Below are 22,963 nucleotides of genomic sequence, written 5' to 3'. Positions count from 1 at the left end.
GCGATGAGGCAGGAAAAACTGAGCCAAATAAGCTTGCCTTAACATTTATCATTCTGATACAGCAGTAGATGAACCAATACAACTTGTCCCTGTTATTTGGTGTCAGTGATCTTTAATGTGTTTGCACTGATGTCATTCAAAAGGAAAGCTAAATCATTAACTGCAAGATAAAGCATAATGTGAAGCTAGATATACTCAAATCTCTTTTGAGGCCATATGCCCTGTATAATCACCTGTAGTCATTTGTATTTGTTTCTTGGACAGTTTATTAGCCTATACCACCTAGTGCATATTATATATTATCACCAGATAATTTCTCCTAAGGTAGAGGAAAGGGGAAACTGATAACTGGCTTAGAACCCTAAAATAATAGTGTTTTCAGTACCACCAGTGGAAAACTACTGCAATTCCTAAGAGACATGTAGTATCCTTCAACTGATGTAATTAAAATTTCTAACACCTTCTTATAGGCATTACTTGAAAAGTCCATTAAATCAGTAACAGGTAAGGTACTAAATGTATTAGAGGAAAACATAAAACAGTAGGAGAACTGTGTATAGTAACACAAACAATACAAGTCTCTTCATTGTGTTTTGCTACTGTTCACAAATCCTCAATCCCCACAATTGTTTGTAAATCTGAGACAGACACTTTTTTCCTGGGAGGAAAATTTCTAAAGAAGTCTATTCTAATAGACTTATTTTTTTAGTTATCACAAATTTCAGATTTGCACATTGAGTTTGGAAATGCATGGAATTGTCCAGCAATATAATTTTATCAATTTTTCTAGACCATGTGTGGCACTCTGACACATAAAAATTCCTTGAGGTTTCTTTTAAGAAATGGTTGTGTGTATCGATGATCTAACGTAGTATCTTCTGTGATGTTCTCGTATCAGAGAAATAAAATGAAGATGGAAGACAGTCAGTAGGAATTGGATAGTAGGCATTCGAGCAGCATGGAACACTGAGCCTACATGCAACAGTCTTGATTTCTTTGACATCTTTGATCGCAGTCAATTTTGGAAGTGGAGCATTTCAGTACCTGTGACAACAGAATGAACAAGGGACTTCTAGAAGTGCAATGTGCTGCATGAGGAACTGGGATGATGCAGGGGCCATTGCAGGTCAGCCAAAGTAGGTAAAGTGTGTTTTCCTTTCCTGTTCTCTCTCATGCATTTTGAATCCCAGCACCTGAAAGGAGCTTACAAGAAAGATGAAGAGAGACTTTTTAAGAGAGCGTGTTGCAACAGACAAGGGGAACTGGTTTCCAGCTGACAGTAGGTTCAGCTTAAGTAGTAGGAAAAAGTTCTTTACTGTAAGGTTGGTGAGACTGCTCAGATCCCATCCCTGGAAGTGTTGAAGGCCAGATTGACTGGAGCTCTAAGCAAACTGGTCTAGTAAAATGTGACTGCGGGCATAGCAGGGCTGTTGGTAGATAATCTTTAAGGTCATTTCCAAACCAGTCCATCCTATGATTCCATACTAATAGATACAAGAAAATAGAGAAGCCCTGTTCACCTCTTAATAAAGAGTAAATTGAATAACATTTTTTGTAATAAACCCTCAAATTAAATTTTGCAACTTTTCAGATAGTTTCCAGAGATGTTGTGGAGCTGCCTTAGAAATGGTCTTAACATTTTTATTTGGCTGGGTTTTTTAGACAATTATCTAACATAAAGTCAGAAAAAAAGAAAAAAAGGCGGGGGTGGGGGGAAGAAGACACACTAGAAAGGGAAGCAAAGCCATTGTCAGGAACAGCAAGGGCCAGCTGCTCCCTAAGAAACAAGGAGCCAAGGAAGATGCCAGGGTTAGCAAGGCAGGGACCTTTCTGGCCAGGACCCACCTGAAATACCTGAGCAAGGAAGTCTGGGGAGGGTGCTAGAATCCATCAAACCCCTAGTCACCAGGCAAGTTTATAATGATAAGGCAGGCCTGGATCAGCAGGGTTCAGAGCCAGATCAGGGTTGTGGCTGAGCTGAAGACCAGCGTCCCACAGCATCTGTAATTGAAAAAGTTGTAGTCCCAGGCTGAACTAGAATAGAGCTCCAGGCTCGTGTAGGGTCGATGAGGGAGTTGCAGGTGGGGATGCTCAAGGTTTTTAAGGCTCAGCAGTGGTCTCATAGGCCTTGCAGCCAGAAGTGCAAGAGGAGAAATTCTGAGGAGCAGTGGGAGCAGGCAGCTTCATAAGGGAAGTGAGGTTGAGAGTGATTACAAGTCAAGGAGGAACCTATATACCTGACCAAGGTAACAGAACTGTGTGTAGCTAAGTTCAACAGGAGTCCAGAAAGCCAGACAAACCCTTTGTATCAAGGTAGGTCCAGCATCAAGCTGAAAAGCAGAGTCATTAGGTCAGGTCAGGTGACAGTAGCCAGTGCCAGTGCTAGCCCAGCAGCCACCAGGGAAGCTTGGGTTATCAAGGCAGGTCCAAAGTCAGGCAAGAGTATCAAGTTTGTGGGTCAGGACCTGGATATGCCACAGACATGGCTGCAATAAGATGAAAGCAGACACCACGCATGAGAGCCTCTTCTAAATCATAGATCTTGCATGAAGGAGGGGAGATTTTCCTTGGGTTTCTTAGAGTTTGTTCTCTGCAGTCTGGACCCAGAGGAGGTTTTTGCCCCAGGTCAGGGTGCTGGCCTTGAGCACAGCCAGATGACCTAGGAGAAGGGAGCATCCTCTGAACCAAGAGCAGAGGTAGTAGGAAACAAGGAGAGGAGCTAAGCTCTCCATAACTAACAGTGTTTCCTTCTGGAAATCATCCCTTGTTCTCTAGATGCTAAGAAGCAGTGAGAGCCGCAGAACTCTTTCCCAGAAGAACCTTTTGAAGTGAAGAAAGAGGTAGGACAACCTGTGACAGAAATAGTGAGTGAGGGAAGTACAGATAGTGTTAACTGAAGGACAGCAAGCAGGTAAATCTTGCTCTTGGAAAACATGTCCTCCCACCTCAAGGAAAATGTCTGTAAAAAGGCAAGGAGGTAAGAAGGCCAGTTTTTGGATTCATAAGAAATGTGATGTTCAAGTTAAGGAACAGGAATTTAGACAAGAAGAGATGAGGGGACACTGAGAAAAAATACCTTATCCCTATTCCAGAGCTTTTGAGTGAACATTTCGGGTAGCTGACTTGTTTTCTGCAGCTAATGGAGATTTCCTTTTGGACAAAGCTGAATTCTGAATTTGGCAGCATGGCCTTGGCTTGTATGTTTTTCTGCCTACAGTGTGTGTTTATACAATGAGAGTTTAGTGTATAGTCAGTTATACTTCAGCTGCTTATTCACAGATATTAGCTCTCCTAAGTATGCTCCCTTCTTGCATTCCTCCTTTAGAAAATAATCTTTTGTAACTCTCAATACTAATTCAGGTTTGTTGAGTTGGTTTACCATGAAGAAGTGACATTAGGCATTAGAACACCATTTTTTTTTCCACAATAAGCAAAGATATAAATTATTCTGAAGGAAAATGGTATAAATAGTCTGCAGGAGAGAGCATTACTATTGCTATACATCTTTAAATTTTCAAATGAAGGAAAGCATTAAAGAACAGAGAAAGAAAAGTAGGTAAGGAAATGCAAACCTTTGTAAAGAGAACAATAAGAACAAGTGAAATTATTATGCAGGTATAAGAAGCTGCAGGAATGCAGTCTGAACTTGCAGCCATTCCTGATACTCCCATGAATGGATATTAATGTTAATCAGAACAATAGAGAAAAATGTGGTAATAGGAAGAATATAAAATGAGAATGTATTGATCAGAGTATATTGTCTTTTTGTTGCATTAAGGTTGGTATGCTATCTTTTTAAGGTATTTTTTCCCTCTGAATCTCATTTTCTATTGCTCTGTCACAGTGTTGGTAGACATATAAATATTAGTTGCTTCTATTTTATTTCATGCAAAATGCAGTTAACTCTATGCTGCAAACTACTACAAGCTAGGAAACTGGAAACTAGGGCTGATATTCTGTTTTACATACCCTGTAGGCAACCTAAATACTTAAGAGAGTGCTTTGTGAGCAATGTCAGTTTTAATTTTGTATTGCATAGCTTCTGACAGTTTGTTAAATACATATATGAATTATTTAAAAAACACTTATGTACATATCTAAATAACAGTGTATTTGTAGATCTTCATCTCACTGTTTTAATATGTATTTATGTACTATATTTTTCAAGGGTTTTTTTGTAATACAGGATTTTCAACTAAGGAAATGGTATAGACCATTTATAACCTCTGAAATAATTACCATACAACCCATCTTGGGCAATAAAAACAAAGACCAAATTCTGCATATTTTCCCTAATACAGCAAAAGACAGAACTGCAAGTTTCATTTCTGTTCTTCCTCAATAGAAACGAGTGAGAAATGGGGGGGGGGGGGGGGGGGGGGGGTGTGTTTTGATTTTTTTTTTAATCTTAAGATACTTTTTATATATAGAAAGAGAATGAAATTTAACTCAGCAATTTCTAAAACTATTTGACAAGAAGGTTCTCTGAACATAAGTATTGTATTTTTTTAAAAGATAATCTTTTTTTAATATGTCAAAAGCAATTGATAAGATCATGGTGGATCTAGTTTTAATCAGTTACAATATTGAAATAATTGCAAGATTTCTTCATACAGAAGATAGAAAAGAACTGTTTTGCTTGCGCTCAGGACTTAGTTTAGAATTATTTCTATTAATCCTTATTACCTCTGGAATTGCATGTTGCTTTTCCATGTTAGTTTATTAATATTCTGTAACTGGATATTTTGGAGAAAGTGGGTCTGATTTCTTCTGGTGAATTCAGGAATCTTGGTTCTCCCTGAATCTACTTCCCTTCACCTGGAGACTCCTTCTGAGTGCACTGAGCCAAGGTCTGATGGTGTTCAGGCACATTGTTCACTTGGGCTAGATAAAACCAGAGGCTTCAGTCTCAGACGTCTTGTGGATGTAACCTGGGATTCCACCATTCCAGATTCCTCTGCTGTGGCTGGGGTCTCAACTGTGTGTGTCACAGCCAACTATGGGTCCACAGCCTCCACAGATCCTCTTCTGTTGTTCCAGAACACCAAGAAAGAAAAAGCTGCAAGTCGTGACTGTTTCTTATATACTGCACCTGCAGATTTAACCTCAAGCATTCACTGGTGGCAGAGCAATTTCTGCTGTCAGAAGTATGTCATAGAGAAGCGGAAGGCCATTGGTCACAACCAGCTGTAAAAATAGAGTTTGAGGCCTGTGCTGGCTGACCCAGTATGTGTGTGGGTAAAAATCAACCCCAGAATTTTCTCTGCATGCGGAAGTCAGATAATCCCACTATAGCCTTAGTTAATTAGCGATATGTTCATAGGAGAGGAACAGTGTGAGTAATTCTTTCCATTAAAAGAGACCTTGATAGACCTTCCTGTGGGAGTCATGAGCAGAAATTTCAACATTTGGCTTGATGTTAATAGTATGAAAGAAATATCATGGAGACATCAGAAGCATCAGCAAAGCGGGGGAGGGGGGAAGGTCTGCAGTATTTTATAAGGGTGGTGATAGGGAAAAAAACACCCCAAACTAATTGAAATAAGAAAATTCACAAGTGATTTGTAAAATAGAGCCTCTAGTTACCAAAATGCCTAATGGATTTTCCTTATTAGATTGCTCATAACATTAAAATATTACTTTCTCTGAAGTATCACAGTAGCAAATATTGAGATAGCCTAGGTAGATCTTTTAAGTAGGTTGCATTGGCTGGAGGAATTGAATTTTGTTTTCAACAGTGGAAAAAGAAAAGGTAATTGAAAATGTTTCTTGTGCTTTGGAAATGCCTTCCAAATATTCATTAAACATTTAAGCGACTAAATTTGCAGAATATGTTCCTGACATTGGCACTGGTTCTGTGGTATTTCTCTCATCAGATGGAAGTACTGTGTGTTATGCAGAGTGCATTCATGCATAAACAATATCATTTTCATAAATTAAAACCTCCCCTGCAGAAGGAACATCTGTGCCTGCCTTTGAATAAAAGATGGTGGCATGTGAGTTGCCCCTTGACTGACTAGAAGAATCCTTCTATTTAGGAAGAAGGTGCATAACCAAAAGCCAAGCAAGCCTGGGTCAGCTTTTTCAATTTTATCTGAAAAATCATCATTCATTTATTCCCTTCAGATTATCTAGGGCACATTTACCTGTATTGCCACTGACTGGGAAAGGTTAGTGGGTGCTTGAAAAGTTGCCTTTCGCTTTCTTTCTTTACAGATTCAGCAACAGTTTTTGAGTGTGGAGCTGCAGGCTCTGGCGAAATGCAGGGAGATGCTGCAAAATGCATCAGTTGGCACGGCAATTAAATTTTAGCATGTTTTCAACGGGGAAGCCTGGCAGCGGGGGCTGCTGAACTGCTAGGACAGGTTTGCCATGCTTGCACGTTGGATTTCCGTAGCTACAAATACCTTTAAAATAGACGCCAGAAGCTTGATTTCTCCTGGGGGGGGGGGGGGGGGGGGAATGCCCTCATCCATAGGAAAGCTCATTTACCTTCTGCTGGGTTTTGCTGAAATATTTATGAAATACCTCCACTTTGTGACAGGCTTCATATAAAGTATTTCAGGTAACGTTTTAAATCTGCTCCTGATGGTCGGAGGCAAAGACCTGTTGATAATTGTTCCTGGTCATTAGGGGAATTGCTCTCCCGCAGGTTGTGTCTCCGTGTTTCTTAAGCCTCAGAATAATCAGTGAAGATTAAAGGAATACGTTTCCCGTCTGGGAAGTGGAAGGGACGATGAATCGCAGGTCCAGGTCTGCCTTGCGGGGGGAAGGCGCACCTGCTGCCGCCACGCCGGGGCCGAAGCGCCCGCTCCCGGTGTGCGGGGCCCGGGCACCCCGCGGGCCGGGGCTGGCTGCGGACACCCCGCGGGCCGGCGGGGGAGAGCCGCGGGCCGGGGCTGGCTGCGGACACCCCGCGGGCCGGCGGGGGAGAGCCGCGGGCCGGGGCTGGCTGCGGACACCCCGCGGGCCGGCGGGGGAGAGCCGCGGGCGGCAGGGCCAGGCTGAGCCGCCCGGGCGGGTGCGGGCGCCCGGCGCAGCCCGAGCGGGCAGCCGCGGCTCCCAGGCGAACGTGCGTTTCTGCCCCGTTCCCCTCATACAACAAATCAGCATTGCAAATAGCCGGGTTCGCTGTAGACAAACGAACGCCCCCGCCCCCCCGCCCCGAGTGCTCCTAAAGGTAAGTGAAGAATCCGTGTCATTTTTTTAGTCCAATTTTATTCTACAAATAAGAAGTGTTGCACCTTTCATGAGCTATCCAAATAAAACAATAATCCCATAGGAATTACTTACACTAAGAAAAAAAAATCACATTTAAGGAAAAATGCAACATTCGACCAAATGTTCAATACTATGTTGTTGCCAAAGGATGGATGTTTTTTCTAAAATCCCAGTGTGCATTACACCATAATATACAGGATTACAAACAAAATTACAGTACAGATTGATTCCAGTTGAACCAGCGTTACATTTCAAACAGCACTTATTCTGGACTGCATTGTACATGCAATAGCTATTGTTCTAATTACGGATTAAATGGTTTGAATTTGTTTCAAGCTACCGTACTAATCGACTACAATAGGTATATAGCCCGACTTTAACAACCTGATTAGATTTCGGTTCAGATTTATAAGATGAGCATATGACAACCACGGATTGTGTCAACATGTATAAAATCATGCATTTATAGCGCCTGGAAACATTAACATCTTCAAGTTATCTTAAAAAACAAAACCAAAAAAAAAAAAAAAAAACCAAACCAAGACAAAACAAAAAAATCCAACAAACGGAAAATACGGAATGCCAAGGGGTTCAAAGACTAAAAATAAACAGTGCAAATTGTATGTGATAGTCAAGCAGCTTTCGATTTAAAAAGGGTGTTGGCATTTGCTTATAATCTTTATATACAAGTTTGTGCAAGTAATGTGTTGAAATGATATGTTTTAATAGAAAATAAGTCTATCGTTCTTATATCTTCTTAAGCCCTAGGGGATCTGGTTCTTATTGTACGGGGGAAAGGAAAAAGAAATAAAGAAAAAGAAAAAAAGAGACTTGCATGGGAAAGAAACTGCCCGGATTGTGCATTTTTTTTTCTTCTTCAACTATTTGAAAAGGAAAGAAGTGCTAAGGCAACATAACTTCTCTAAGCACTTTTCTGCTGGTTTAAATTAGTTAAATCATTTTGTATAAATTAGATATAATTCTACCTTTCCAATATGTATAAAAATTGATGAAGCTGCATGGTTTAAAATAGGAAATTCACGTTATAAAAAGTCATTAAAAATTCTGTACAAAATCACAACAAAATAATTCAGCATGGGAAAGGTAACAAGTAGTAAAACGTTGGTTGAAAAATATAGATTTCATATATATTTTGTAATTGGCCCATCGCTAGTTTAAAAATTGCATAGATCCTAATTATTGCTTGTGATTTTGTTATCCCGATCAGGTAATTGACGCGATCCCAATGCCCCTACCCCAATTTACAGCGTCGCTCCGAGGAGCGGAAGCAAAGACAGCGGGTGAGCGGGGGGGGACGCGGCGGCCCCGAGGCGGCGGCGGGACCCGCCGCGCTGCCCCCTGTAAACAAGGCGGTGGCGGGCGGCGGGGCGCGGCTCCCCCGGCCCTCCCTGCGGCGCGGGGAGGCTCAGTCGTGGAAGATGGCGTTGAGCTGGGCGCTGAGGACGCGCTCGTGGTGCGGGTGGCCCTCGTACGGCGCCAGCCCGTCCACCGGGATCTCGCAGCGGGAGGCGGCGGGCGGGAAGATGGCGGCGTGGGCGGGCGCGGCGGCCAGCGCGGCGGCGGCGGCGGGGTAGTGCATGGAGAAGGCGTAGCTCTTGTCGAAGTCGGCGGCCGGCTCGTGCTTGAAGGAGAAGTTGCCGTTCACGCTGAGGGGCGGGCTGAGCGGCCCGTCGAAGGCGGGGCTGGCGCCCTCCGCCAGCCCGCTCTCGAAGAAGGGCTCCAGCGCGGCGCCGTAGGCGTGCGGCGGCTTGAGGTGGAAGAGGTGGGAGCTGTCCATGGTGCCGTAGGGCGGGCTGGGCAAGCCCGGCGACTGGTAGGGGTAGGGATGCGCGGGGAAGGGCGCGCCAGCCGCCGCCGCCACGTGCGGCGGCACCTCCTGGCTCTGCTCGGGGAGGAAAGTCCGCGGGTTGAGCTGCAGGCAGCCGGCCACCAAGTTGGTGGTGGGCTGCGACAGGCCTTTGCAGAGGGTCTGCACGAAGGACACCAGGTCCGGGCTCTTGCCCGAGCGGAGGATCTCAGACAGCGCCCAGATGTAGTTCTTGGCCAGGCGCAGGGTCTCGATCTTGGAGAGCTTCTGCGTCTTGGAGTAGCAGGGCACCACTTTGCGCAGGTTGTCCAGGGCCGCGTTCAGCCCGTGCATGCGGTTGCGCTCCCGGGCATTGGCCTTCATGCGCCGCAGCTTGAACCGCTCCATGCGCGCCTTGGTCATCTTCTTCTTCTTGGGGCCCCGCCTCTTGGGCTTCTGGTCGTCGTCTTCCTCCTCCTCCTCTTCCTCCTCCTCTTCGTCCAAGTCGTCCTCCTCGTCCTCTTCCTCTCCGTTCCGCAGCGAGTCCTCCTCGGCCTCGGCGTGCAGACCCTCCAGGTCCTCCTCCTTCTTGTCCACCTCGTGCTCCTCGTCCTGGGAGCTGAGGCACTCGTCCGTCCAGCTCGGGGGGCCCTGCGGCTGGGGCTCGCCCATCAGACCGCTCTCGCTGTACGACTTGGTCATGGTGAGCCTCTGCATCGCGGAGGAGACAGAAAAGAGACGTGTCAGCACCCAGAGCAGCGGCCGTGGCCCCGCGGGAAGAAGTTGCCCGCGCTTCGCTCCCCGGACCCGCCGCCCCCTCCCGAGGGAAGCCCTGGATTCCCCACCGTGCCAGGGCAAACTTTTAATTGTCTCCGCGTTTCTGCCTTGTAATTAAGTTGACATATGTTCAAATACCATTATGTAACTCGCCGATATTAGCGGGGAATATAAGCAGATTATGCTTGCGGGAGGCAGCCCGGGCGGCACGACGCAAGCGGACCAAGCGTAGGTTGATTTGTTTTGTTTTGCTTCGAAAAAAATCCTCAAACATTTTTACCGAACAGGGGAAGGGGGAAGGCAAACCCACGCACACACAGAGCACCTGCAGGGACGGATGGCGCCCGTGACGGTCGCCGCGGCTCCCCCCTTGCCGCCTCCTTGCGTGGGGCTTGTGCTGTCCCAGCGGGCGCCGAGCGCCTGCTCCCCGGTCCCGCCTTCGTCCACGGGACTGTCACCGGGTGCCCGCGGCGAGGCTGCGCGGCCTCTGCCCGTGGTAACAGGTGCGGGATTGGCATCGGCTTCCCGTCTCCGTCGTCCCCTCGGTTGCAAACGGGCATCGGTTCCCCTGCTTCCCGCGGGGACCTTTCGTGTGGGGTTGCGACCGACCCCGGTCGCGTCGGGCACACGGGGAAGAAACAATGCCGCACGCCCGCCGAGGCGCAGCCTGCGCTGGGACCGTGGCGACCGCGGTCCGCGGACGAAAGGGAGCCGAAAGTTCGGAGGTGCATCGGTGGAAGTACATTAACATATGTAATATGCCTCCGTATGAACGGACGCACGTATACATATTTATATGTGTGTATGGACGCATATATATATGTATACACACATGCATTTGTGCGTATATGGATGGATACAGGTGCGCCCGCACACAGCAGCAGGAACGACCGCAAGTGACAATAAAACCCGAAGCCGGTCCGGCAGAGGCAGATCCCATCCGCCCCGACCTCGCAGGGTCCTCTCCCTCCCCGGCAGCCGCCGCGAACCCTTTTCCCGCGGGGGTAAAACACGGTTTCCCGTTACCTCCGTTGCTCAGCCTCTCCTGCGCGGTGACGGTCTCATAACCCCGGCACAGCTCTCCGTGCGAGGGCGCCGCGCGTGTGTGTGCGGTGGGTTTTTTTTCCCGAGGTTGCTCGGCGCCGGGCTCCCCCCGTTATATAGCGGGACCGAGGATGCGCGGCGGGGGGCCGGCACCGGGACCCGGGCGGCGCGCGGCCGCCGCGCCCCGCGCGCCTGCGCCCCGCCCCGCGCCCCGCCCCGCCCGGTGGCACGCGCCATATGGCCGCCCACGTCAGGCGCGCGGCGCCCCCCCCACGTGACGCCCCTTATTTGTATGCGGCCGCGCGCCCGCCCGCGGAGCCGCCACGCCCGCGCTGACCCGCGGGCCGCGCCATCTGTCACCGCGGCCGCCCCGCCACCGCGCCGCTCCGCGCCGCTCCGCGCCCGCCGCCGGGCCGCCGAGCCGCATTGTTCCCATTGTTACGGGGTGCGGCCGCCGAGGGTCCCCGCCGCCCCCCCTGCTACTGCTCCTAATGCGCGCCTCTGACCCCCGGAGACTCCTTGTCCCGGTCCTTGTCCCTCTCTCGCCGCCACAGACCCCCTCCTCTTTCCCCGGTTTTCTCCGGTGCCGGGGAAAAGAGACGTCCGGGGACTGTTGTGACACACGCACACACACGCGCCTCCCGGTCTGTCCTAACGCCTGGAGTAAACGACGGTTCGCTTTTCCCGGGTTTTCGGTGGGAATGCTGCCGGTTAACGGGAAGTTTGGAAGAACGACACCGAGTGGGGTGGCTTTAGAGTCTTTAAACGCCTCAGCGGAGTTTGCAAGCGCCGCCAAACCTTAGGGATGCGTTTTACGGAGGGAGATAGACTCCTCGCATGATAGCTGTGCTACCGGCACACGTTATCCGGATATTTATTCAATAAAAATAAAATTATTTTCTCCTTTTGAGGCTTTAAATGAGAAACAAATAATTCCGCCCCGAGGAGATGGAAGATACTTTTCCAGGTCGGGTTATTTCTAAAATGTTTCTCTCCTGTTGGTGACCTACATAGCCCGGGGTCGGCGGGGCAGCAGGAGGGGACTCCGGGGATGTTCGCCTTCTAGATAATCAAATACAGAGGGCAACCAGCTACTTTTTGTTATTTCAAAGCTGGCCTGTTCTCTGTGGGAAGCGAGAGCCAGGAGCGCGGTGTCTGCCACCAGGTCCGGCGAGTGGGGCTGGAGAGGGGCACCCTTGGGCCCCCGGCGGCTGCTGGGCCGGGCCTCCCGCCGGCCCGGCAGCCCCCGAGAGAGCGCGACCCCAATAAACGGGAGCTGCTGCGGCAGCCGCGCTGGTGGAGCGGACGCGTTTCGGAGACGGTGAGGTTCGAACAGATTCGGAGAGCGCAGGAGATGAGTCTGTTCCAGCCCTGTCTCGGTTGCTGGAAAATGTCCATTTGAATGGGACTTTCTGGGAATACACCCGGGAATGTGGGGCGCTGGGGAAACACTAGGCAAAAATATTAGAAGGAGGGCACTGGCAGAAAACTGGATCTCGGGGAGCGGTGAAAATTCTGGGGTGCTCGTGTGCTTCTGAGTGTGATCAAGACAGTCATGTTTCTTGGGAGCAAAATAAAATCAACACGTTGTCGACTGGCAGGTAACTAGAGAGACAAATAAAAAGCAGACAGTCGGACAGAGGGGCTTAAACCCGCCGAGCCCGGCTCGTTCCGTCCCAGTGGGCGACTGGCGAGGGTACACGCGTGGCCGTGGAGGAGCCGGGCTGACAGGTACGAGGCAGCGCTCCGTGCCGCCCGTCGGGGCCGGGGACGAGTGCTGCCCTGCGGAGCCGCCGGGGCTCTCTCCGCTCCGCCTTCGTCCTTCCCGCTCTTCCCGCTCCTGTTTCTTCTCCCGATCCCCCAGGCAGTCGATTCTGCCTCCCCTGCTCCGGCCATCCCCTGGCTCAACGGCTCCAGTTTCCCACCTTCCCTGTTTCTCCTCTTCCCCCAGCCGCTTGATTTTATGGCTCCAAGCGTGTCTTTTTTTTTTTTTTTTTTTTTCTCTGACCTACAGACTCCTCCTTCTCCATCTGGCTTCTAATTCGGCTTCTGTTTATTTTTCCTCCCGAATCCTTTGATTTTCTTTTCTCTCTCTATTTTTAAAATTATTACTTTTTTTTAATTTTCCCTTTAGTCTTTCCTTTTTCCATTTCTTTTTCTGTTCTTCTTTTTTTTTCTTTTTAATTTATTTTATTTTCCTTTTCTTTTTTTCCTTTCTGCCCACCCTCCCTAGCTCCCTTCCCGCCCCCCCTCCCCTCCCCTCCTCCCGCGGCGCGGCACGCGAACCGCACGCGTCCCAACAAAGCTCCGTCCGGCCCGGCCGCCCCCCGCTCCCGCCTCAGCTGCCGCCCCCCGGCCCCGGCAGGAGGCGGTCCCGGGGCCGCCTGGGGCCCGCTGCGGCGGCGGCCAGCGCGGCCCCTCCGCGGGTCGCCGCTGGGGCTGAGAGCCCTGTCCCAGCCGGGCGGGAGGGGGGTTTTGTTGCGGGGGAAGCAGCGCTGTGGAAACGCCTTACAGTTGTCCGGAGCGCGAAATCCGCTCCCGGTGAAATCTCTTGGGTTTGCGGCATTATCTTAATTAAGATAATTGATTCATATTGCACCTGCGAGAGTGCGGGGAAAAGATGCCTCCCCAAATAGCTTGGAGCTATTGGAGAGAGGAAGCCGCGCTTATAATTGAGCGAGTGATTTACTGCCCGGGCAGCTCGGGCTCTCTTCCTTCGCTGCCAGGTTTCCCGTTCTCTCCCTCTCCAGAGAGACACCCACACAAAACACGAAGGTTATTCTGAATAAAAAAAGAGAAGGGAAAACGTCTGTCCCCGCTGTCCCTGTCCCTCCGTCCCACAACACCGCATCGCACCGCGGGGCCAGAGACGCCGCCGGCGCGGGGATCGGGCTCGGGCCGGGCCGGCTTGGGTTTGCCCGCGTTGTTCCCCCGCTCGCCCTTTTCCAAACGCTGCGGCGAGAGGAGGGCACGGGAGGGGAGGGCAGCCCCATCGCCCGGATCACTCCGAGCTGTGAGCAGCCTGCTCCGGCTGCCGTGGCTCGGGCATCACCGCGGGAGAACGGCGCTTTGTAGCGCCGCTCCGGTACCGGTTCGGCGCGGGTTGAGACTGCTTACATTTCGTAGCGTCTCTCTAGTATACTATGTACATCTGGGCTCGAAAATTGGTACGGCTGATTAAGGTGCCTTTTCTGCTCTTTTCCCCCTTAAAACTCAGTGTATTAATTTTATTGAGCCTTTCCCCGCTAGATAAATGCTGTTGTTATTTTAATTCTATAAATGTAAACTTCTATTTAGTTAATGGAAAATACATCACCACCAAGGTTTAATTATCAGCTTTTTAAATTACTCTTTTAGGTAAGTGCACACAATTATGAAATCACAATAGATTTAAAATATAATTCAAATTGATTAAAAAAAAAAGAAATCAGAGAAGTACGTACCATTAAAACGAATGTCTAAATTGTATTGGTAGGCCGGCTACCGCCTGAGCTACAGTTTAAATAGCGTCAGCAGTCTTTGCTATCGGTGTCAAACCACCTCTGTTATTAGGAAAAAGGTTTCTTATCAGAAGGGATTTAGATGCTGTTGTAACTGCAAAATCTAATTATTTTTGATCCAGGCATTTACCCCCAGAGTCCCACCTTGTTTAAATAAAGTGTTTTCTTTCCTCTTGAACAAATGCATTTCCATTTGAATTAAATATTGATAATTTGACCTTTTAGTTCCTTTAACTAATCAAAAGGAAAAAAAAATTCCTAATGTAGATCCTAGTGCCTTGCCCTAGTGGGTCTTTCCGCTTCAATAGGCACTGAGATTAAATGAGTCAAACTTCCTCTTTCATTGCACTCTCTTTGCACTAATTGCTTATGCAAAAATGCAGATTTGTATTAATTAGTAACTCCACTGATTAGTTCGGTGGTATTTTCACGTAATAAATCATGCTGCAGACACGATTTTTGGCACATCCCCAGTAGTGGCTCAGGATGCAATAAGTTTTCCATATTAAATAAAATCTTAGCCTAAATCTACCTTTTCGTTGCAGGTACACTGTGTACCACCTGCTGTACACACCTGCTACGGGAAATTACCTTCTGTCCCTGGCAAGCCTCTTTCCTTGGTAATGCACTCCTCTTCACAGGGTGTAGACTTTAAAATGGGACACATGAATCACAGAATCAAAGAAGGAGAGAAATCTGATCTTATTTTTAACCCTTTCAAATGAATAATGCTCATTTTTAAAGGCATGAAAGATACATGTATCTATGTAAGACACATCAATGTAGATTTTTTTTCCTTTTCTTTCCTGTGCCCAACCACATTATCTCCTTTTACAGCACCATTCATTGTGTGCCCAAATTATCAAACCCAAGCCCATTTTTATTTTGTACATTTCTTTCTCTTTCCATGAGCTGCAGAGGCCAAACTTCAACAAACATCACACTTGTTAACTGGAGCTCATATCTCAGTTGGATACAGAAGCCTCAGCAGCAACAAGGCTCCACAGCATCTCTAATGGTATCTACACAGTACCAAACCCAGCCCCACTTGCTTGTATCATGAAATATCTATAAAAATATCTCTAGATCGCAAACAGCCTCCAGCAGCTGAGACCTACATGTGAAAAACCTTTCCAAATTCTTTCTAAAATCATCCTAGATATTACCTTTCTCCTGGTTCCCTCAGACTGAGTGGTCTATACTCCATACCGTGTCCTCAAGCAAGGCAACATAAGGCATTGGTATGATATTTACCACAACAAATAATGTCAATTGGTGCAGTGCTTGTTAGAAAGAATGAGGCTCCAAAGGAATATAAAAGATGATGACACTGGTGTCATTTCCGAACAGGTGGTACTCTCAAGGGGAGATCCTGACCAGTCTTTGCCTCTTTTCTGCTAAACCTCTCCCTCACATAAGCAGGACTGTTGCCACAAACACACTTGCAGGATCTGGCCTTTGGCCTTTGTCTAAGCAGTGCAATGGGGTGGAAGAGCATCAAACACAGGTGCTAGCAGATTATCCAAAGCTTTGCTGAGATTAAAATCTTGTCTCAATATGAGTTATTGCATATTCTCTAAATAGAAATCTCCTTAGTGGTGGCTTTAAAAGGTCTGCTTTTGTTTTCCTCTGAGAGAAAATAGTGGTTGAACCCCAGGCTGTGCACATAAAACCTTATGTGTTTGTTCCCTATGGCCATCCAATCTGAACATTTTGCCAACATTTTGCATTTCCTAGCAAAGCTATGGCTTCTGTTAGTGTTCCTTTATTGTAGAAAGCTAGAGCCAAAACGCTCTTAAAGGGTTGTACACAAAAATGGTCCTGATTAATCTCAGAACATGGTTACTTGTTTAAGCAATATCCTGAGAACAAAACAAGAAAGGTTAAATCAATGATCCACAGGGATGGAAAAAAGATTCAAATAATCATTAAATCTTATTATGTAATGCGGCTTTGTTTTTACCTCTTGGAGTGAGTTCACACCTGGATCTGTGCTTTAAGTGCTCCACAATGAGCAAAGCATGCTGGAGAATCATTTCCCATCACAGCACAGCGTAACCTCTACAGCTGTAGAACAGAAGTAGTCAACTGAAACTCTTGCTAAGCATATTAAGGATCAAGTATATTTGAGGATATTCTTAGTTATACACATCACCACATTTTAAGAGATTGCCTTCCTCTGCCGTTCCTGTCACCGCTCCCTTTTTATCCCCATGATTATCACTGTTAGCTCACAACATTGTGTCAAATGCCCAAGAGTGTGTGTCATATGTGACTGCTTTTCAGAGAAGCTCCTGGGACATTAACTATCCCAGCTATGAGTGCGATTATCCCAAAACTACACTGACCTGATGTGCTCCTTCTCTGTTTCTTGAGGAGGTGTCTCGACCTCTAATCCGCAAAGGACAGGATAAGCATTAGATAGCACACTTTGTTTGTCCTCTTTCACTGAAAAGATTCACATAAAAGATGGTATCTTGTCATCCAAAAAACCCGCATTTGTTCATATATCATTTCCTCCTGAGTGCAATTTTATTGCCCTCCATTGGCTGGGGGCAATCTTAAAATTCACCTACAGGAGGTATGGATATATCAAGGCCCTAGGGCTGAAACCAAGCACAACTTAGACATAAATAAACTGCAATCGTGTTCCAAGGACTTTCAAAGGCAAATGTCCATGAGGATCAAAAATATGTCCAACACCAAAATATTTTAAGTTCTTGTGCAAAATTAATTTTCTGTGATCTTTCAGTAGGGAAGATGCAAACCTTGTTGAGGTGCTCAGTGTTGGAGAACTGATGGCTGTGACTTTGATGAGTGTGGGAGCAGCATGGACAAACTTGAAGAAAGCAGTAGATGAGAAATGATCTCCACACAGTAGCCAGTCAGGTGGCCTTTGGAGAAAGTCTGGCTGTAGTGGAGTTGTGGCATGAGCAGCCAGTGATGCAACAGCTAAGGATGTTCTGGCTGGAGCAATCTTGCAGAGACGTCCTTGATGCTGAGCTTTAGTCCAAAGCTCAAAATGGGGGTATTTCTGGGGTGCTGGGACTGAAGCTGTGTGCCACAATGCACACTCATTTCTCTTGTGTACCAGGTAGATCTTTCCTATTAATTTGTGATGACTCCTGCCCAGGAAAAACATTTCTCTTTGCGAGCCATTATCTGAGCCCGGAGAAAATATGTCTTGAAAACCGGTCTCTCTCATCTGGCTTAGTCCTTCTGTCAGATTTTTTCTCAGTGCTGAACCCTTGCTTGGTTTATGTGCATTCCCAAGAGAGGAGGAACATGCTTGTAAAACACTGTTTTCTCTACAACTGAGCTCCAGTTACATGCTACTATGATAATATAAATATTTACTCATTTTGTCCCTCTTCACCCTTACAAGTGGATAAGAGCATCTGGCCCTTTGTTAGTAGTCTATTGTCAGTTTTGCTAGAGCATCCAGTTGTTTATGTTCACTTGAACAAGAGCACATAAATAACCCTGCTCTCCACTGCTTTGCAGAGTGGGGTCACTGTTGAAAGGGGGTGTTAAACCTCTCCTTCCAACAGGAGTGGGGAATTCTCACCTGGTCACTCTTCAGATGGCTTGCAGATCTGTAGTTGACAATTTCACATGTGAAGCAGAGGAGAAGAAATCTATGATTTTTGTGTTTCTGCGTATTTATCCTCAGACTTCATGCTGTGATATTTACAGAATCTTTTTGGCAACACAAAAGACCTCAAAACCAATGACAAGACAATGGAGAATGAGATCTAGAATTTTTAAAACTGACTTTCAAAGAGCACTGGTGGAAGCAGAAGTACAGAATATAACATTAAGATGCATTTTTTAAAGCTCTATTTCAATCTATTATCTGTAGATCTTCTGTATCCATGTCATCTCTAGGTAGACTGATGCTCTGTAAAACTATTAGTAAAGAGAATGACTATATATTCTTTCCAAAGTTAATTTAAAGGTTACAGTTGTCCAGGATTGAAAAACAACTGTCAGCAGGTTGTGCAGGTTGTTTGTTTTTGTTTGGTTTTCTTTTAAACTGGGGGGTCAGGGTTCACAAAAGCAAGAATCTCTATCTCTGATAGACAGTACTTCTCAAATTATTTATTATTGAAAAGTGTTGGCAATTTCAGTTGGTGTCAGGCATATAGTCGGTCTCAAGGGTAATTTATAGTCCGTTTCTTCTACTGTAGATCCACAAGCAGTTATAAGTTTCTTGGATCACCTTGATTTCAAATTTTCTATTGAAAGTTTGGGGCAGCTCGTTCGGTAGCTGCTGTGAACAAACGTGTGGGAGCTGTGAACAGGAAGGAGCAGTAGTGAGGAGTCAGCCTGGCCAATGGTTTGCAGCACTGTTGTATTCCCACCCTTGGATTAAGGACTGAGAAAATGAGCCCGAGTGTGACCATGTAGGTGCATGTAGCACTTGAGGGCTCAGTAAAAGCCCTGTGATTCCTGCAGGGCATTATGTCACCACGTGCAGTTGGAGACATGTAACAGCTTGACGCTGTCCAGGGTGGGAAGGCTCACTCCCTCTGCCCACTTTTCTATTTCTCTCTTCCCTTTGCTCTTGTTGGTGCAATCTGCTCCATCCTCTGATACAGATCTGGTGTCTGTGAGACTCAGTTTAGAAAACTCTTTTGTCACTGAACTGGCCACATTGGCTCACAGAAGACCAGACAAACACCTTCACACACACAGGTTAAGAAGCAAAAGCACACAGCCAGGAGCAGAATAAGGATGGGGAGAGAGGGGGAAAAGGAATAGATGGAGACGCTCACTTTTTCTGCTGCAATGTGGTTCTGCACTGAGCCATCATGACTGGTGGCATTGCAGCATTTTTCTGCTCCTCGTTAAACTATCTGGGATGGACCTGCTGAAAACACCATTACCAGGCTAGATAAACCTTAGATCTGGTCCAGCATGGGATCACTGTGCTATTACATTTACAGTATTTTGTCCTTTTCCTCATTTTTAGCTTTGAAGGAATGGCAGAATGGAAGTCCTGCCTATCCTAATTTCGATCTCTGAAAAAATGATCCCTGAGATGTCTTCAGTGAAGCTCAAGTCTCCCTGGACGGTTTAAGCCCATGTCATTCCCACCCATTGCACTGTCCATCTGCAACGTGTTTCCTTTTCACTCCAAGTTAACCCATTGTGTCACCTGTGCTCATTCACTCTGAAGAACATACACACAGTGCTGCTTAGATCTCCAGCCTCAGTTTGAAGAGATGACAGCTTTTTTTTTTTTTTTAAATAGCTAATAGAGTTGTTTTAGACAGCAACCAAACTAGCAAGAAAATACCCAGCCAAATACTGATGTTCTTTAAGACCAGGTTGAAGGGAATTCCATAAAAGGACTCAGCAATATTTGGGAAGAAACAGACAAGAGTCCGTATCAGACTCAGAGAAGGAGGCATTCAGTGTCCATTGCTAGTGGCACAGGACTTCATGCATCAACCATCAGAAGCTTGTTTCTAACAACCTTAATGCTAACATTAATTTGATGAAAAGATTTAGTATTTTCTATTAATCCTTTTTGCAAAGGACTGAAATTGTTAAATAGACTTTATCCTAAAGGCAACTTAAGCAAGGGTTTGTTTTGTTTCCAGTTAAGTGCAAGAGAATATATCTTCATTTCTTTGCAAATTAGAGATAATATTCTTGACCATTATGGGGAGGTAGTTTACTAGAGATGGAAAAGAGGCCTTTAGTGACACACAGACATTAGAATATTAAAGGAAGAAAAAAGAAATTGATCAGATATTTTGCTTCATACAGGCAACAGGGGAGAAATGGAGCACCTGCAGGAAGTTCATTTGTGTGTATTACTGCCGTGGTGGAGAGATGGATGGCGATGAGGGCAGTGCTGTGCAGATGAGTGGGAGGAGTGGGGGAGGACGTGAAATAAGGTAACTTAGAGCCATTTCTGTGCACATTTGCCTCCTGGATTCCCAATCAACTTCCAAAATAAATTAGAGAAGATGAAGAATGTCTCCAACTTATACCAGCTGCCAGTTGCTTTGCACAATTAAAATGTGCAGAGAGGTACTGCTGTTCTCCATGATCTGCAGGGGCCATGGAAGCTCACAGCAGTTACTGGTGTACCCTCAACAGGCCCCTCTGTTTGCCATCCAGGACCATGCCATGGTCACACAGCAGCAGGATTCTGGAATTGCTCTGGAATTGCAGTAATGTCTGAACACAAATTTCTTTTCCTCCACCTCTGTCCTCAGTCCAGCTCAGCACATACATGATTGAAGATGGCACAGAGGGGTTGCTATAAAGTCAGCAGCAAATGATAATAATGATGTGATGTGCTTTAGGTGACCCGCTTCTCCTTTGCAAAAATTGCCTGGTTTTTGTTGCAGAGAAGATGGGGATGACCTTTTATTGTGTACTCAATAGAGCAAATATTTATTAGATTGTGAAAATAAGAAATCTAACTCCCATCAAAAAAAAAAAAAAACCAAACAACATAGCCAACAAAAAAACTATCTTCACATTTGCATTTGTTCAGAAAAAAAAAAAAATCTTTCTTACATATTCTAGACATGAAGCAGTAATGTTCTATGTGCTCCATTTCTTTCCATATAAGTAAATTCATATATTTGTATGTACGGAAGGATTACAAAGCATGGTACAAATTACACAATTCATATGCAGGACAAAAGAATTATCTGCCGCTAGATTGTGTCATTCTGTTCAATAAGTTGGCAGAAATAAATATCTATATTGACATTTCGTGTTCTCAACTCTGTATAAGGTTCGGGGCCGCGGTCGGTCTTCCTGCCGATCGTGCCCACCAGAAGATGGCACTGAAGAACCTGTCCTACAGACAGACCCGAGAGGGCGGAAACCCCCAATTCACAAACCGGGTCTGTGGTGGTGAATACAAAATAATTCAAAAGCCATCTCTCCTCGGTGGCATTTGCTTTTAGGAAGGACTTCAGACTTTGGTTTTTTTTCATTTTGCTCTCAAACATGATGAAGAAGAGGCTAAAAGGCAACCAACCGCAGTACCCAGTGAATGCCATCTGGGCTTGCCTAGGGAAGCACATTGGTGTTTTCTCAAGTCCTCTTATCAAACTACAACACTGATAAGCTTTCAAATAGGAGATCTTACGAGCAAAAAGGGTTTTCTAATATAATTATTATTTATTACACCTGTTTTCTGAATGAACAATCAAGTTGTTTTGAATAGAACTATAATCCTGACTGAAAAAAAAGGCACTTCAGCAACTTCGTGTGGAAACACATTTTTTCAAATTTTAATAAAAAATGCAAAGGATTTTCTAGTGACATGAACATTTCCACCTTTTAAATACTTATCTGGTATATACTAAATACTTCTTTGGCTTCTTGAAGAATTTCAGTAAATTCATACTCCGGTCTTAAAATGCAAAGCAGTGCCTTTGGATAGGTTCCTACTATTGAATGACAGCTGAAGGGATGTAAAACTTTCAGATTTAGCAGCAGAGACAGGAGAGGAAATTAGCCATATATAATGTTTTTTGGGGAAAGTCTAGTTACTTAAGAAAATGCAGAGATTACAGGACTGAAACTTGCTCACATCTCTTTCTCTCCAATAGCTGTTACTTCTCATGAAGATTGATGAAAATGTCTTCAACATGATCTAAATGGCACTTATGCCTCAGGGTTCACTTCATGTCTTTTGATGCGTCCCTGATCAGGCTTTGTTTTGGGAGGTGTGATGGTATAGGACCATTAACCGTTACCAGTAAGTGCTAATGTTAATTACATTAAGCACAATCCTCCAGTTGGTCCATCTGTTACTCATTTTTTATGTGCTACCTATTATTGTTTGGGGTTTTCTCTGTGCTCTAGGAAGATTTCTTCTAATTTTCTTCCTGGCTTTATTTAAAATATGTTAATTTATATATGCCTCGATTAAATACTTAAACACATTTCAAATTCAGTTAAATTTTCGAGTGTTTTTAAAAAATATTATTTTTGCACATGGTTATAGTATTTAGTTCTGGTGTCTCACCTGAATGTTTAGCTTAGTAAACCACTTCGGCATCTTGCATTTTATAGAGTGTGTATCTTGAAAATGATCAATGTCGTATTTTTGGATGAATTTGGGCTGTTTTCTTCACATTTCGATATCACAGTTTGTTTCTTTGCTATCATTGTGTGCAAATTGCATAGGTTTGTATTTCCCTCGCTGTATTTTCCCTTATTTTTCGGGTAATTCTGAACTGAAATTTGTATTTTCGGTATTATTCACCTGCTGCTTCTGGTCGCACTCAGCTGTACCACTGGCTGAAGACGCAGGGACAGGGACAGGCTGCTGATGTCTACAGCCATCGGCCCGCGGCGCTTCGCGCACCGCAGCTAATTACTGCAAAGTCATAAACCGACATAAAGCGGTCAGATTAGGATTTAGATAATTGCGATGTGTTTAAACTGGGGCTCCTGGCTGGTGCAGCCGCCTCCCGGGAGAGATGCGGGGCCGGCGGACGCGGAGCCGGGAGAGGAACGGGAGAGGAGCCGGGAGAGGAAGAGGAGCCGGGAGAGGAACGGGAGAGGAGCCGGGAGAGGAACCGGCAAGGAGCCAGGAGAGGAACGGGAGAGGACCTGCGCAGGGACGGGA

At 46.0% G+C, this 22,963-nt stretch overlaps 1 protein-coding gene across 2 annotated transcripts; it reads right to left on the bottom strand.

Moving 5' to 3' along the window:
• Positions 1-7,210: 7,210 nt before the first annotated feature.
• NEUROD1 (neuronal differentiation 1) lies at positions 7,211-10,924 on the bottom strand. Of its 2 annotated transcripts, XM_066189242.1 has the most exons (2): positions 10,832-10,924; positions 7,211-9,739 (listed from the first exon to the last, which is right to left on the bottom strand). In XM_066189242.1, exon 2 carries the CDS (start codon positions 9,728-9,730, stop codon positions 8,648-8,650), a length of 1,083 nt encoding a protein of 360 aa, XP_066045339.1. In that variant the 5' UTR covers positions 9,731-9,739; positions 10,832-10,924; the 3' UTR covers positions 7,211-8,647. The 2 variants fall into 2 exon arrangements, with proteins under 2 accessions (XP_066045339.1, XP_066045338.1); XM_066189241.1 differs by lacking the exon at positions 10,832-10,924 and having other exon boundaries at positions 7,211-9,745.
• Between the last annotated feature and the right edge of the window lie 12,039 nt (positions 10,925-22,963).

Source organism: Chamaea fasciata, unplaced genomic scaffold, assembly GCF_029207755.1.
Source record: "Chamaea fasciata isolate MVZ Bird 193981 ecotype frontalis unplaced genomic scaffold, bChaFas1.0.hap1 SCAF_8, whole genome shotgun sequence".
NCBI lineage: Eukaryota > Metazoa > Chordata > Aves > Passeriformes > Sylviidae > Chamaea > Chamaea fasciata.
The sequence above is the reverse complement of the archived record's forward strand: the minus strand, read 5'-3'. Positions and strand labels throughout refer to the sequence as shown.